Source organism: Leptodactylus fuscus, unplaced genomic scaffold (assembly GCF_031893055.1).
Source record: "Leptodactylus fuscus isolate aLepFus1 unplaced genomic scaffold, aLepFus1.hap2 HAP2_SCAFFOLD_457, whole genome shotgun sequence".
In the NCBI taxonomy this organism is placed as follows: Eukaryota; Metazoa; Chordata; class Amphibia; order Anura; family Leptodactylidae; genus Leptodactylus; species Leptodactylus fuscus.
Genome location: NW_027440483.1, coordinates 21,175 through 38,962, shown reverse-complemented (window position 1 = coordinate 38,962; position 17,788 = coordinate 21,175). Strand labels below are relative to the sequence as shown.

The 17,788-nt window shown below is 43.0% G+C and overlaps 1 protein-coding gene across 1 annotated transcript in view; it reads right to left on the bottom strand.

The window, feature by feature from the left end:
• LOC142188427 (lysosomal acid glucosylceramidase-like) overlaps positions 1-17,788 on the bottom strand; it is a 74,672-nt gene that overhangs the window by 49,626 nt on the left and 7,258 nt on the right. Inside the window, 2 exon segments of the mRNA XM_075261837.1 lie at positions 17,294-17,531; positions 17,614-17,786. Coding sequence (XP_075117938.1) covers positions 17,294-17,531; positions 17,614-17,786 — 411 coding nt within the window.

Below are 17,788 nucleotides of genomic sequence, written 5' to 3'. Positions count from 1 at the left end.
GATAAGTAATGTAATGTATGTACACAGTGACTGTACCAGCAGAATAGTGAGCGCAGCTCTGGAGTATAATACAGGATAAGTAATGTAATGTATGTACACAGTGACTGCACCAGCAGAATAGTGAGCGCAGCTCTGAAATATAATACAGGATAAGTAATGTAATGTATATACACAGTGACTGTACCAGCAGAATAGTGAGCGCAGCTCTGGAGTATAATACAGGATAAGTAATGTAATGTATGTACACAGTGACTGTACCAGCAGAATAGTGAGCGCAGCTCTGGAGAATAATAGAGGATAAGTAATGTAATGTATGTACACAGTGACTGTACCAGCAGAATAGTGAGCGCAGCTCTGGAGTATAATACAGGATAAGTAATGTAATGTATGTACACAGTGACTGTACCAGCAGAATAGTGAGCGCAGCTCTGGAGTATAATACAGGATAAGTAATGTAATGTATGTACACAGTGACTGTACCAGCAGAATAGTGAGCGCAGCTCTGGAGTATAATACAGGATAAGTAATGTAATGTATGTACACAGTGACTGCACCAGCAGAATAGTGAGCGCAGCTCTGGAGTATAATACAGGATAAGTAATGTAATGTATGTACACAGTGACTGCACCAGCAGAATAGTGAGCGCAGCTCTGGAGTATAATACAGGATAAGTAATGTAATGTATGTACACAGTGACTGCACCAGCAGAATAGTGAGCGCAGCTCTGGAGTATAATACAGGATAAGTAATGTAATGTATGTACACAGTGACTGTACCAGCAGAATAGTGAGTGCAGCTCTGGAGTATAATACAGGATAAGTAATGTAATGTATGTACACAGTGACTGTACCAGCAAAATAGTGAGCGCAGCTCTGGAGTATAATACAGGATAAGTAATGTAATGTATGTACACAGTGACTGTACCAGCAGAATAGTGAGCGCAGCTCTGGAGTATAATACAGGATAAGTAATGTAATGTATGTACACAGTGACTGTACCAGCAGAATAGTGAGTGCAGCTCTGGAGTATAATACAGGATAAGTAATGTAATGTATGTACACAGTGACTGCACCAGCAGAATAGTGAGCGCAGCTCTGGAGTATAATACAGGATAAGTAATGTAATGTATGTATACAGCGACTGCACCAGCAGAATAGTGAGAGCAGCTCTGGAGTATAATACAGGATAAGTAATGTAATGTGTGTACACAGTGACTGTACCAGCAGAATAGTGAGCGCAGCTCTGGAGTATAATACAGGATAAGTAATGTAATGTATGTACACAGTGACTGTACCAGCAGAATAGTGAGCGCAGCTCTGGAGTATAATACAGGATAAGTAATGTAATGTATGTACACAGTGACTGCACCAGCAGAATAGTGAGCGCAGCTCTGGGGTATAATACAGGATAAGTAATGTAATGTATGTACACAGTGACTTACCAGCAGAATAGTGAGCGCAGCTCTGGAGTATAGTACAGGATAAGTAATGTAATGTATGTACACAGTGACCAGCAGAATAGTGAGCGCAGCTCTGGAGTATAATACAGGATAAGTAATGTAATGTATGTACACAGTGACTGCACCAGCAGAATAGTGAGCGCAGCTCTGGGGTATAATACAGGATAAGTAATGTAATGTATGTACACAGTGACTTACCAGCAGAATAGTGAGCGCAGCTCAGGAGTATAGTACAGGATAAGTAATGTAATGTATGTACACAGTGACTGTACCAGCAGAATAGTGAGCGCAGCTCTGGGGTATAATACAGGATAAGTAATGTAATGTATGTACACAGTGACCAGCAGAATAGTGAGCGCAGCTCTGGAGTATAATACAGGATAAGTAATGTAATGTATGTACACAGTGACTGCACCAGCAGAATAGTGAGCGCAGCTCTGGGGTATAATACAGGATAAGTAATGTAATGTATGTACACAGTGACTTACCAGCAGAATAGTGAGCGCAGCTCAGGAGTATAGTACAGGATAAGAAATGTAATGTATGTACACAGTGACTGCACCAGCAGAATAGTGAGCACAGCTCTGGGGTATAATACAGGATAAGTAATGTAATGTATGTACACAGTGACTTACCAGCAGAATAGTGAGCGCAGCTCAGGAGTATAGTACAGGATAAGAAATGTAATGTATGTACACAGTGACTGCACCAGCAGAATAGTGAGCGCAGCTCTGGGGTATAATACAGGATAAGTAATGTAATGTATGTACACAGTGACTTACCAGCAGAATAGTGAGCGCAGCTCTGGGGTATAATACAGGATAAGTAATGTAATGTATGTACACAGTGACTGTACCAGCAGAATAGTGAGCGCAGCTCTGGAGTATAATACAGGATAAGTAATGTAATGTATGTACACAGTGACTTACCAGCAGAATAGTGAGCGCAGCTCTGGGGTATAATACAGGATAAGTAATGTAATGTATGTACACAGTGACTGTACCAGCAGAATAGTGAGCGCAGCTCTGGAGTATAATACAGGATAAGTAATGTAATGTATGTACACAGTGACTGTACCAGCAGAATAGTGAGCGCAGCTCTGGAGTATAATACAGGATAAGTAATGTAATGTATGTACAAAGTGACTGTACCAGCAGAATAGTGAGTGCAGCTCTGGAGTATAATACATGATAAGTAATGTAATGTATGTACACAGTGACTGTACCAGCAGAATAGTGAGCGCAGCTCTGGAGTATAATACAGGATAAGTAATGTAATGTATGTACACAGTGACTGTACCAGCAGAATAGTGAGTGCAGCTCTGGAGTATAATACAGGATAAGTCATGTAATGTATGTACACAGTGACTGTACCAGCAGAATAGTGAGCGCAGCTCTGGAGTATAATACAGGATAAGTAATGTATGTACACAGTGACCAGCAGAATAGTGAGCGCAGCTCTGGGGTATAATACAGGATAAGTAATGTAATGTATGTACACAGTGACTGCACCAGCAGAATAGTGAGCGCAGCTCTGGAGTATAATACAGGATAAGTAATGTAATGTATGTACACAGTGACCAGCAGAATAGTGAGCGCAGCTCTGGAGTATAATACAGGATAAGTAATGTAATGTATGTACACAGTGACTGAACCAGCAGAATAATGAGCGCAGCTCTGGAGTATAATAAAGGATAAGTAATGTAATGTATGTACACAGTGACTGCACCAGCAGAATAGTGAGCGCAGCTCTGGAGTATAATACAGGATAAGTAATGTAATGTATGTACACAGTGACCAGCAGAATAGTGAGCGCAGCTCTGGAGTATAATACAGGATAAGTAATGTAATGTATGTACACAGTGACTGCACCAGCAGAATAGTGAGCGCAGCTCTGGAGTATAATACAGGATAAGTAATGTAATGTATGTACACAGTGACCAGCAGAATAGTGAGCGCAGCTCTGGAGTATAATACAGGATAAGTAATGTAATGTATGTACACAGTGACTGCACCAGCAGAATAGTGAGCACAGCTCTGGGGTATAATACAGGATAAGTAATGTAATGTATGTACACAGTGACTTACCAGCAGAATAGTGAGCGCAGCTCTGGAGTATAGTACAGGATAAGTAATGTAATGTATGTACACAGTGACCAGCAGAATAGTGAGCGCAGCTCTGGAGTATAATACAGGATAAGTAATGTAATGTATGTACACAGTGACTGCACCAGCAGAATAGTGAGCGCAGCTCTGGGGTATAATACAGGATAAGTAATGTAATGTATGTACACAGTGACTTACCAGCAGAATAGTGAGCGCAGCTCAGGAGTATAGTACAGGATAAGTAATGTAATGTATGTACACAATGACTGTACCAGCAGAATAGTGAGCACAGCTCTGGGGTATAATACAGGATAAGTAATGTAATGTATGTACACAGTGACTTACCAGCAGAATAGTGAGCGCAGCTCTGGAGTATAGTACAGGATAAGTAATGTAATGTATGTACACAGTGACCAGCAGAATAGTGAGCGCAGCTCTGGAGTATAATACAGGATAAGTAATGTAATGTATGTACACAGTGACTGCACCAGCAGAATAGTGAGCGCAGCTCTGGGGTATAATACAGGATAAGTAATGTAATGTATGTACACAGTGACTTACCAGCAGAATAGTGAGCGCAGCTCAGGAGTATAGTACAGGATAAGTAATGTAATGTATGTACACAGTGACTGTACCAGCAGAATAGTGAGCGCAGCTCTGGGGTATAATACAGGATAAGTAATGTAATGTATATACAGTGACTGTACCAGCAGAATAGTGAGCGCAGCTCTGGAGTATAATACAGGATAAGTAATGTAATGTATGTACACAGTGACTTACCAGCAGAATAGTGAGCGCAGCTCTGGGGTATAATACAGGATAAGTAATGTAATGTATGTACACAGTGACTGTACCAGCAGAATAGTGAGCGCAGCTCTGGAGTATAATACAGGATAAGTAATGTAATGTATGTACACAGTGACTTACCAGCAGAATAGTGAGCGCAGCTCTGGGGTATAATACAGGATAAGTAATGTAATGTATGTACACAGTGACTGTACCAGCAGAATAGTGAGCGCAGCTCTGGAGTATAATACAGGATAAGTAATGTAATGTATGTACACAGTGACTGTACCAGCAGAATAGTGAGCGCAGCTCTGGAGTATAATACAGGATAAGTAATGTAATGTATGTACACAGTGACTGTACCAGCAGAATAGTGAGTGCAGCTCTGGAGTATAATACAGGATAAGTCATGTAATGTATGTACACAGTGACTGTACCAGCAGAATAGTGAGCGCAGCTCTGGAGTATAATACAGGATAAGTAATGTAATGTATGTACACAGTGACAGCACCAGCAATACAGTGAGCGCAGCTCTGGAGTATAATACAGGATAAGTAATGTAATGTATGTACACAGTGACTGTACACAGCAGAATAGTGAGTGCAGCTCTGGAGTATAATACAGGATAAGTAATGTAATGTATGTACACAGTGACCAGCAGAATAGTGAGCGCAGCTCTGGGGTATAATACAGGATAAGTAATGTAATGTATGTACACAGTGACCAGCAGAATAGTGAGCGCAGCTCTGGGGTATAATACAGGATAAGTAATGTAATGTATGTACACAGTGACCAGCAGAATAGTGAGCGCAGCTCTGGGGTATAATACAGGATAAGTAATGTAATGTATGTACACAGTGACTGCACCAGCAGAATAGTGAGCGCAGCTCTGGAGTATAATACAGGATAAGTAATGTAATGTATGTACACAGTGACCAGCAGAATAGTGAGCGCAGCTCTGGAGTATAATACAGGATAAGTAATGTAATGTATGTACACAGTGACTGAACCAGCAGAATAATGAGCGCAGCTCTGGAGTATAATACAGGATAAGTAATGTAATGTATGTACACAGTGACTGCACCAGCAGAATAGTGAGCGCAGCTCTGGAGTATAATACAGGATAAGTAATGTAATGTATGTACACAGTGACTGCACCAGCAGAATAGTGAGCGCAGCTCTGGAGTATAATACAGGATAAGTAATGTAATGTATGTACACAGTGACTGTACCAGCAGAATAGTGAGCGCAGCTCTGGAGTATAATACAGGATAAGTAATGTAATGTATGTACACAGTGACTGTACCAGCAGAATAGTGAGCGCAGCTCTGGAGTATAATACAGGATAAGTAATGTAATGTATGTGCACAGTGACTGTACCAGCAGAATAGTGAGCGCAGCTCTGGAGTATAATACAGGATAAGTAATGTAATGTATGTACACAGTGACTGCACCAGCAGAATAGTGAGCGCAGCTCTGGAGTATAATACAGGATAAGTAATGTAATGTATGTACACAGTGACTGCACCAGCAGAATAGTGAGCGCAGCTCTGGAGTATAATACAGGATAAGTAATGTAATGTGTGTACACAGTGACTGTACCAGCAGAATAGTGAGCGCAGCTCTGGGTTATAATACAGGATAAGTAATGTAATGTATGTACACAGTGACTGCACCAGCAGAATAGTGAGCGCAGCTCTGGAGTATAATACAGGATAAGTAATGTAATGTATGTACACAGTGACTGCACCAGCAGAATAGTGAGCGCAGCTCTGGGGTATAATACAGGATAAGTAATGTAATGTATGTACACAGTGACTGCACCAGCAGAATAGTGAGCGCAGCTCTGGGGTATAATACAGGATAAGTAATGTAATGTATGTACACAGTGACTTACCAGCAGAATAGTGAGCGCAGCTCTGGAGTATAGTACAGGATAAGTAATGTAATGTATGTACACAGTGACTGTACCAGCAGAATAGTGAGCACAGCTCTGGGGTATAATACAGGATAAGTAATGTAATGTATATACAGTGACTGTACCAGCAGAATAGTGAGCGCAACTCTGGAGTATAATACAGGATAATTAATGTAATGTATGTACACAGTGACTGCACCAGCAGAATAGTGAGCGCAGCTCTGGAGTATAATACAGGATAAGTAATGTAATGTATGTACACAGTGACTGTACCAGCAGAATAGTGAGCGCAGCTCTGGAGTATAATACAGGATAAGTAATGTAATGTGTGTACACAGTGACTGCACCAGCAGAATAGTGAGCGCAGCTCTGGAGTATAATACAGGATAAGTAATGTAATGTGTGTACACAGTGACTGTACCAGCAGAATATTGAGCGCAGCTCTGGGGTATAATACAGGATAAGTAATGTAATGTATGTACACAGTGACTGCACCAGCAGAATAGTGAGCGCAGCTCTGGAGTATAATACAGGATAAGTAATGTAATGTATGTACACAGTGACTGCACCAGCAGAATAGTGAGCGCAGCTCTGGAGTATAATACAGGATAAGTAATGTAATGTATGTACACAGTGACTGTACCAGCAGAATAGTGAGCGCAGCTCTGGAGTATAATACAGGATAAGTAATGTAATGTATGTACACAGTGACTGCACCAGCAGAATAGTGAGCGCAGCTCTGGAGTATAATACAGGATAAGTAATGTAATGTATGTACACAGCGACTGTACCAGCAGAATAGTGAGCGCAGCTCTGGAGTATAATACAGGATAAGTAATGTAATGTATGTACACAGTGACTGCACCAGCAGAATAGTGAGCGCAGCTCTGGAGTATAATACAGGATAAGTAATGTAATGTATGTACACAGCGACTGTACCAGCAGAATAGTGAGCGCAGCTCTGGAGTATAATACAGGATAAGTAATGTAATGTATGTACACAGTGACCAGCAGAATAGTGAGCGCAGCTCTGGAGTATAATACAGGATAAGTAATGTAATGTATGTACACAGTGACTGCACCAGCAGAATAGTGAGCGCAGCTCTGGGGTATAATACAGGATAAGTAATGTAATGTATGTACACAGTGACTTACCAGCAGAATAGTGAGCGCAGCTCTGGAGTATAGTACAGGATAAGTAATGTAATGTATGTACACAGTGACTGTACCAGCAGAATAGTGAGCGCAGCTCTGGGGTATAATACAGGATAAGTAATGTAATGTATATACAATGACTGTACCAGCAGAATAGTGAGCGCAGCTCTGGAGTATAATACAGGATAAGTAATATAATGTAAGTACACAGTGACTGCACCAGCAGAATAGTGAGCGCAGCTCTGGAGTATAATACAGGATAAGTAATGTAATGTATGTACACAGTGACTGTACCAGCAGAATAGTGAGCGCAGCTCTGGAGTATAATACAGGATAAGTAATGTAATGTATGTACACAGTGACTGCACCAGCAGAATAGTGAGCGCAGCTCTGGAGTATAATACAGGAGAAGTAATGTAATATATGTACACAGTGACTGCACCAGCAGAATAGTGAGCGCAGCTCTGGAGTATAATACAGGATAAGTAATGTAATGTATGTACACAGTGACTGTACCAGCAGAATAGTGAGCGCAGCTCTGGAGTATAATACAGGATAAGTAATGTAATGTATGTACAAAGTGACTGCACCAGCAGAATAGTGAGCGCAGCTCTGGAGTATAATACAGGATAAGTAATGTAATGTATGTACACAGTGACTGTACCAGCAGAATAGTGAGCACAGCTCTGGAGTATAATACAGGATAAGTAATGTAATGTATGTACACAGTGACTGTACCAGCAGAATAGTGAGCGCAGCTCTGGAGTATAATACAGGATAAGTAATGTAATGTATATACACAGTGACTGTACCAGCAGAATAGTGAGTGCAGCTCTGGAGTATAATACAGGATAAGTAATGTAATGTATGTACACAGTGACTGTACCAGCAGAATAGTGAGCGCAGCTCTGGAGTATAATACAGGATAAGTAATGTAATGTATGTACACAGTGACTGTACCAGCATAATAGTGAGCGCAGCTCTGGAGTATAATACAGGATAAGTCATGTAATGTATGTACACAGTGACTGTACCAGCAGAATAGTGAGCGCAGCTCTGGAGTATAATACAGGATAAGTAATGTAATGTGTCACGGGATGGTTAGAGTCTATACTATAGGCAATGTGTAATATATATTTCATGTGGAATGTATTCTCTAACCTGTTATATACATCAGTGTGTAGTTGGCTGATTAGGGTCTAGTGTGTTAGCACATTGTATGCAAATCCCTCTAACTAGTGAGGACCAGTGAGGACAATGGGTGGAGATAATCTGATCAGTGTCTCCAAGAAGATGTTGGACGGTGCATTGTCCATAGTAGACAGGGAGTCTGCTCTCCTTGGTATAGGTGAGGGGGGAAGGATCTGTGACTCAGCCCTTCCCACCCACAGATAGAGGAAGTAACAGTTTAGTATATAGTTGTAGCTTGCAGTTAGTATGTGTTAGCCGGCCTGTGCACAGCTCTGCAGAGAGCCAGGACTTAGTTACAGGACCAAGGAACCAAAGTTATCATTGGATTGTGACTTCTGTGGACTTATTGTTATTACGGTTGATGTGACCGCCGCCGGCTACTAACTTTGTGGATTACAATAAATTGCTGTTGTCTCCCGACCTCTTGCGTCCGTGTTGATTCAAAAGACCATCCGGAGGAAGACGTATACCTTTGCTCCGTGACAACTGGTTGGCAGCGGTGGGATCAACAGCGGACAGCGAGATGGACTACAGCAGCCCAGCGATTAATGGAGCCACAACCTCAGAATACAGGAACTGGACTATGGCAAGTCTACAAGTAAGGGCCCGGGAACTAAACCTGAGTTACCAGGGAAGAACGAAAGAGCAACTGATCGAGGCACTGGAGGAGATGACCCTGCAAAGCGACCATGAGGAGGGCTGCCCCCAGGAGACTGGAGAGATACGGGAGTGGCAGGTACAGACCCAAAAGAGCAGATGGGTTGTTTTGTATGAGGAGGAGTTGGCAGTGCTGGGGCTAGGAGCAACTGCAGAGCAAAGGAGTAGAGCATTACAGAGGGCTCAGGAAACGGAGAAGGAGGAACAGAGAATGGCGCATGAAAAGGAAAGAATGGCGCATGAAATGCGAATGGCTGAGATAACTACGCGGAATTATAATCAAACGTCGGCCCCCAGCCCAACAGTGAGAGAACCACCATATGTCTCCCATAAACACTTCAAGACCTTTGATGAAGCGGCTGGGGATGTTGATGGATATTTTCAGGACTTCGAACACCAGTGCCACCTGATGGAAGTCCCAGAGAAGGATTGGGTCCGGTATCTGGTGGGGCACCTACGAGATGGGGCTGCGGAAGCTCTCAGAGCCATGGACCCTAGTGATCAGCGGGACTATGAGGCCATTAAAAGAGCGGTGCAGAAGTATTATGCAGTCACTCCAGAGACCTACCGAGTTCAGTTCCGCTCTTTGTCTTACAATGGGGGAAGCTCCTTCCACATGTTCGCCCACAAGTTGAAGCAAGCATGCAAGCGCTGGCTAGAAGGAGAGGAGGCTGTCACAGTCGATAAGATCCTCCAAGTCATACTTAAGGAACAGTTCTTTTCCCAGTGCCCCGCTGAGATCCGTGAGTGGGTGCTGGAACGGAACCCAGCCACAGTTGAGCAAGCTGCTTCCCTTGCAGATGAGGGCCTGACCATCAAGCCGCAGTGGAAGAGGTTGTTTGCAGAGGAGCGGAAAACTACCACAGTCCGCCAGACACCCTTCAGCCAGCCACCCACCTTTCGTGCCCGGCCTCAGGATTACAATTCCCCCTCTACCCCTGCCCCAGCCCATCGGCCTCCAGCTATGAACAACCCTGTCCCTAGACAACGACCTACTGGAAGAATGCTAGAGCGCAGATGTTTTGGGTGCGGGCGGCCTGGACATTTGCAAGCTAGTTGCCCTGTTAACATGGGGGCACGGGCCACCGTGGCATCCCGGCCTATTCACTACCTGGGAACCACCCCTAGGACTGAAAGTTTGGCCCCATTTCCAGATGACTCCATGAATGACCCATCTGTTCCACCTCCAGGGTCTATGGGATTCAGCCTTCCGCCACACATCCCGCAAACCTTCAGCGGAAGCACTTGCAGGAGGTCCTACTGGATGGCCGAACAATTGTTGGATTCCGGGACTCGGGAGCTTTCCTAACGGTAGCGGACCCCCGAGTTGTGCGACCCGAGGCCCTAGAGGAGGGTCCTGGCATTTCTATCAAGTTGGCAGGAGGTACTCGGAAACGTATTCCTAAAGCTACCGTGGAACTCGACTATGGTTATGGACCAAAACGATGCACAATTGGTGTGATGAGCGGGCTGCCGGCCGATGTTCTGTTAGGCAACGATGTTGGAAATCTACAGTGCCACTTTGTGGGAGCAGTGACCCGAAGCCAAGCTCAGAGAGACGCCAACATGGATCGACCGGATTTTTTGCCAGATGCCAGCCCTTCAACTCTACAACTTTACCATTCAGTACCGCCGAGGGAACCAACACCAGAACACAGATGGGTTATCCCGGCAGGAGGACATATGAGCTATAGAGACTGATGTGCATTCCCAATTTACCTGTGTAGGCCAATTGTGTCATGCACATGTTTTGAGAGGGGGAGGGGTTGTCACGGGATGGTTAGAGTCTATACTATAGGCAATGTGTAATATATATTTCATGTGGAATGTATTCTCTAACCTGTTATATACATCAATGTGTAGTTGGCTGATTAGGGTCTAGTGTGTTAGCACATTGTATGCAAATCCCTCTAACTAGTGAGGACAATGGGTGGAGATAATCTGATCAGTGTCTCCAAGAAGATGTTGGACGGTGCATTGTCCATAGTAGACAGGGAGTCTGCTCTCCTTGGTATAGGTGAGGGGGGAAGGATCTGTGACTCAGCCCTTCCCACCCACAGATAGAGGAAGTAACAGTTTAGTATATAGTTGTAGCTTGCAGTTAGTATGTGTTAGCCGGCCTGTGCACAGCTCTGCAGAGAGCCAGGACTTAGTTACAGGACCAAGGAACCAAAGTTATCATTGGATTGTGACTTCTGTGGACTTATTGTTATTACGGTTGATGTGACCGCCGCCGGCTACTAACTTTGTGGATTACAATAAATTGCTGTTGTCTCCCGACCTCTTGCGTCCGTGTTGATTCAAAAGACCATCCGGAGGAAGACGTATACCTTTGCTCCGTGACATAATGTATGTACACAGTGACTGTACCAGCAGAATAGTGAGCGCAGCTCTGGAGTATAATACAGGATAAGTAATGTAATGTATGTACACAGTGACTGTACCAGCAGAATAGTGAGCGCAGCTCTGGAGTATAATACAGGATAAGTAATGTAATGTATGTACACAGTGACAGCACCAGCAATACAGTGAGCGCAGCTCTGGAGTATGATACAGGATAAGTAATGTAATGTATGTACACAGTGACTGTACCAGCAGAATAGTGAGTGCAGCTCTGGGGTATAATACAGGATAAGTAATGTAATGTATGTACACAGTGACTGTACCAGCAGAATAGTGAGCGCAGCTCTGGAGTATAATACAGGATAAGTAATGTAATGTATGTACACAGTGACTGTACCAGCAGAATAGTGAGCGCAGCTCTGGGGTATAATACAGGATAAGTAATGTAATGTATGTACACAGTGACTGTACCAGCAGAATAGTGAGTGCAGCTCTGGAGTATAATACAGGATAAGTAATGTAATGTATGTACACAGTGACCAGCAGAATAGTGAGCGCAGCTCTGGAGTATAATACAGGATAAGTAATGTAATGTATGTACACAGTGACTGCACCAGCAGAATAGTGAGCGCAGCTCTGGGGTATAATACAGGATAAGTAATGTAATGTATGTACACAGTGACTGTACCAGGAGAATAGTGAGCGCAGCTCTGAAATATAATACAGGATAAGTAATGTAATGTATGTACACAGTGACTGTACCAGCAGAATAGTGAGCGCAGCTCTGGAGAATAATACAGGATAAGTAATGTAATGTATGTACACAGTGACTGTACCAGCAGAATAGTGAGCGCAGCTCTGGAGTATAATACAGGATAAGTAATGTAATGTATGTACACAGTGACTGTACCAGCAGAATAGTGAGCGCAGCTCTGGAGTATAATACAGGATAAGTAATGTAATGTATGTACACAGTGACTGTACCAGCAGAATAGTGAGTGCAGCTCTGGAGTATAATACAGGATAAGTAATGTAATGTATGTACACAGTGACTGCACCAGCAGAATAGTGAGCGCAGCTCTGGAGTATAATACAGGATAAGTAATGTAATGTATGTACACAGTAACTGCACCAGCAGAATAGTGAGCGCAGCTCTGGAGTATAATACAGGATAAGTAATGTAATGTATGTACACAGTGACTGTACCAGCAGAATAGTGAGCGCAGCTCTGGAGTATAATACAGGATAAGTAATGTAATGTATGTACACAGTGACTGTACCAGCAGAATAGTGAGCGCAGCTCTGGAGTATAATACAGGATAAGTAATGTAATGTATGTACACAGTGACTGTACCAGCAGAATAGTGAGCGCAGCTCTGGAGTATAATACAGGATAAGTAATGTAATGTATGTACACAGTGACTGTACCAGCAGAATAGTGAGTGCAGCTCTGGAGTATAATACAGGATAAGTAATGTAATGTATGTACACAGTGACTGCACCAGCAGAATCGTGAGCGCAGCTCTGGAGTATAATACAGGATAAGTAATGTAATGTATGTACACAGCGACTGCACCAGCAGAATAGTGACCGCAGCTCTGGAGTATAATACAGGATAAGTAATGTAATGTGTGTACACAGTGACTGTACCAGCAGAATAGTGAGCGCAGCTCTGGGGTATAATACAGGATAAGTAATGTAATGTATGTACACAGTGACTGCACCAGCAGAATAGTGAGCGCAGCTCTGGGGTATAATACAGGATAAGTAATGTAATGTATGTACACAGTGACTGTACCAGCAGAATAGTGAGCGCAGCTCTGGGGTATAATACAGGATAAGTAATGTAATGTATATACAGTGACTGTACCAGCAGAATAGTGAGCGCAGCTCTGGAGTATAATACAGGATAAGTAATGTAATGTATGTACACAGTGACTGCACCTGCAGAATAGTGAGTGCAGCTCTGGAGTATAATACAGGATAAGTAATGTAATGTATGTACACAGTGACTGCACCTGCAGAATAGTGAGTGCAGCTCTGGAGTATAATTCAGGATAAGTAATGTAATGTATGTACACAGTAACCAGCAGAATAGTGAGTGCAGCTCTGGAGTATAATTCAGGATAAGTAATGTAATGTATGTACACAGTGACTGTACCGGCAGAATAGTGAGCACAGCTCTGGAGTATAATACAGGATAAGTAATGTAATGTATGTACACAGTGACTGTACCAGCAGAATAGTGAGCGCAGCTCTGGAGTATAATACAGGATAAGTAATGTAATGTATGTACACAGTGACTGTACCAGCAGAATAGTGAGCACAGCTCTGGAGTATAATACAGGATAAATAATGTAATGTAAGTACACAGTGACTGCACCAGCAGAATAGTGAGTGCAGCTCTGGGGTATAATACAGGATAAGTAATGTAATGTATGTACACAGTGACTGTACCAGCAGAATAGTGAGCGCAGCTCTGGAGTATAATACAGGATAAGTAATGTAATGTATGTACACAGTGACTGTACCAGCAGAATAGTGAGTGCAGCTCTGGAGTATAATACAGGATAAGTAATGTAATGTATGTACACAGTGACTGTACCAGCAGAATAGTGAGCGCAGCTCTGGAGTATAATACAGGATAAGTAATGTAATGTATATACACAGTGAATGTACCAGCAGAATAGTGAGCGCAGCTCTGGAGTATAATACAGGATAAGTAATGTAATGTATGTACACAGTGACTGCACCAGCAGAATAGTGAGCGCAGCTCTGGAGTATAATACAGGATAAGTAATGTAATGTATGTACACAGTGACTGTACCAGCAGAATAGTGAGCGCAGCTCTGGAGTATAATACAGGATAAGTAATGTAATGTATGTACACAGTGACTGTACCAGCAGAATAGTGAGCGCAGCTCTGGAATATAATACAGGATAAGTAATGTAATGTATGTACACAGTGAATGTACCAGCAGAATAGTGAGCACAGCTCTGGAGTATAATACAGGATAAGTAATGTAATGTATGTACACAGTGACTGCACCAGCAGAATAGTGAGCACAGCTCTGGAGTATAATACAGGATAAGTAATGTAATGTATGTACACAGTGACTGTACCAGCAGAATAGTGAGCGCAGCTCTGGAATATAATACAGGATAAGTAATGTAATGTATGTACACAGTGAATGTACCAGCAGAATAGTGAGCGCAGCTCTGGAGTATAATACAGGATAAGTAATGTAATGTATGTACACAGTGACTGCACCAGCAGAATAGTGAGCGCAGCTCTGGAGTATAATACAGGATAAGTAATGTAATGTATGTACACAGTGACCAGCAGAATAGTGAGCGCAGCTCTGCGGTATAATACAGGATAAGTAATGTAATGTATGTACACAGTGACTGCACCAGCAGAATAGTGAGCGCAGCTCTGGGGTATAATACAGGATAAGTAATGTAATGTATGTACACAGTGAATGTACCAGCAGAATAGTGAGCGCAGCTCTGGAGTATAATACAGGATAAGTAATGTAATGTATGTACACAGTGACTGCACCAGCAGAATAGTGAGCGCAGCTCTGGAGTATAATACAGGATAAGTAATGTAATGTATATACACAGTGACTGTACCAGCAGAATAGTGAGCGCAGCTCTGGGGTATAATACAGGATAAGTAATGTAATGTATGTACACAGTGACTGCACCAGCAGAATAGTGAGCGCAGCTCTGGGGTATAATACAGGATAAGTAATGTAATGTATGTACACAGTGACTGTACCAGCAGAATAGTGAGCGCAGCTCTGGGGTATAATACAGGATAAGTAATGTAATGTATGTACACAGTGACTGCACCTGCAGAATAGTGAGTGCAGTTCTGGAGTATAATACAGGATAAGTAATGTAATGTATGTACACAGTGACTGCACCAGCAGAATAGTGAGCGCAGCTCTGGAGTATAATACAGGATAAGTAATGTAATGTATGTACACAGTGACTGTACCAGCAGAATAGTGAGCGCAGCTCTGGGGTATAATACAGGATAAGTAATGTAATGTATGTACACAGTGACTGTACCAGCAGAATAGTGAGCGCAGCTCTGGGGTATAATACAGGATAAGTAATGTAATGTATGTACACAGTGACTGCACCAGCAGAATAGTGAGCGCAGCTCTGGAGTATAATACAGGATAAGTAATGTATGTACACAGTGACTGCACCAGCAGAATAGTGAGCGCAGCTCTGGAGTATAATACAGGATAAGTAATGTAATGTATGTACACAGTGACTGTACCAGCAGAATAGTGAGTGCAGCTCTGAAGTATAATACAGGATAAGTAATGTAATGTATGTACACAGTGACTGTACCAGCAGAATAGTGAGCGCAGCTCTGGGGTATAATACAGGATAAGTAATGTAATGTATGTACACAGTGACTGCACCAGCAGAATAGTGAGCGCAGCTCTGGAGTATAATACAGGATAAGTAATGTAATGTATGTACACAGTGACTGTACCAGCAGAATAGTGAGCGCAGCTCTGGAGTATAATACAGGATAAGTAATGTAATGTATGTACACAGTGACTGTACCAGCAGAATAGTGAGCGCAGCTCTGGAGTATAATACAGAATAAGTAATGTAATGTATGTACACAGTGACTGTACCAGCAGAATAGTGAGCGCAGCTCTGGAGTATCATACAGGATAAGTAATGTAATGTATGCACACAGTGACTGTACCAGCAGAATAATGAGCGCAGCTCTGGAGTATCATACAGGATAAGTAATGTAATGTATGTACACAGTGACTGCACCAGCAGAATAGTGAGCGCAGCTCTGGGGTATAATACAGGATATGTAATGTAATGTATGTACACAGTGACTGCACCAGCAGAATAGTGAGCGCAGCTCTGGGGTATAATACAGGATATGTAATGTAATGTATGTACACAGTGACTGCACCAGCAGAATAGTGAGCGCAGCTCTGGAGTATAATACAGGATAAGTAATGTAATGTATGTACACAGTGACTGCACCAGCAGAATAGTGAGCGCAGCTCTGGAGTATAATACAGGATAAGTAATGTAATGTATGTACACAGTGACTGTACCAGCAGTATAGTGAGCACAGCTCTGGAGTATAATACAGGATAAGTAATGTAATGTATGTACACAGTGACTGTACCAGCAGAATAGTGAGCGCAGCTCTGGAGTATAATACAGGATAAGTAATGTAATGTATGTACACAGTGACTGCACCAGCAGAATAGTGAGCGCAGCTCTGGAGTATAATACAGGATAAGTAATGTAATGTATGTACACAGTGACTGCACCAGCAGAATAGTGAGCGCAGCTCTGGAGTATAATACAGGATAAGTAATGTAATGTATGTACACAGTGACTGTACCAGCAGAATAGTGAGGGCAGCTCTGGAGTATAATACAGGATAAGTAATGTAATGTATGTACACAGTGACTGCACCAGCAGAATAGTGAGCGCAGCTCTGGAGTATAATACAGGATAAGTAATGTAATGTATGTACACAGTGACTGCACCAGCAGAATAGTGAGCGCAGCTCTGGAGTATAATACAGGATAAGTAATGTAATGTATGTACACAGTGACTGTACCAGCAGAATAGTGAGCGCAGCTCTGGAGTATAATACAGGGTGTAACTTACCACTTTGGCCCAGTAGGGGAGCAGGATCCGGTTGTCGTCTACAATCATGATTTGGACGTTTTTGTGGGAGCTGTTAGTAAATGTGGGGCCCAGGTCTAAGGCTATGAAGTCTCTCATGAGTTCTGGAGTGAACCCCAAGCACTGGAACGGGTAATCGCTGATCATCCCGGCCGTCGGCTCATTCTCCACGGTCACCGCCCAGAATGTCACATTGTGCTTGGCGTACTCGTCCAAAAACCTAAAGAAAGACATAAAATATTGAGGACCTGGAGGGCAACTTGTCAGTGAAGATGAGTAGGACCAGCAGGGGGCAGCATGACCTGATGAAGTACTGTGCCCAGGTCTTGTAGTACCGGCCTCCTGGAGACCCTTTCAGGGTTCCTCTTCCTGTGATGTTCCCATTGGTCTTCATCCATGGGGGAGCCGTCCAGGGGCTGGCAAACAGGGCGATGGGCCGGCGGGACAAGGCCTGAGCTTTCTGGATCAGGGGGATCT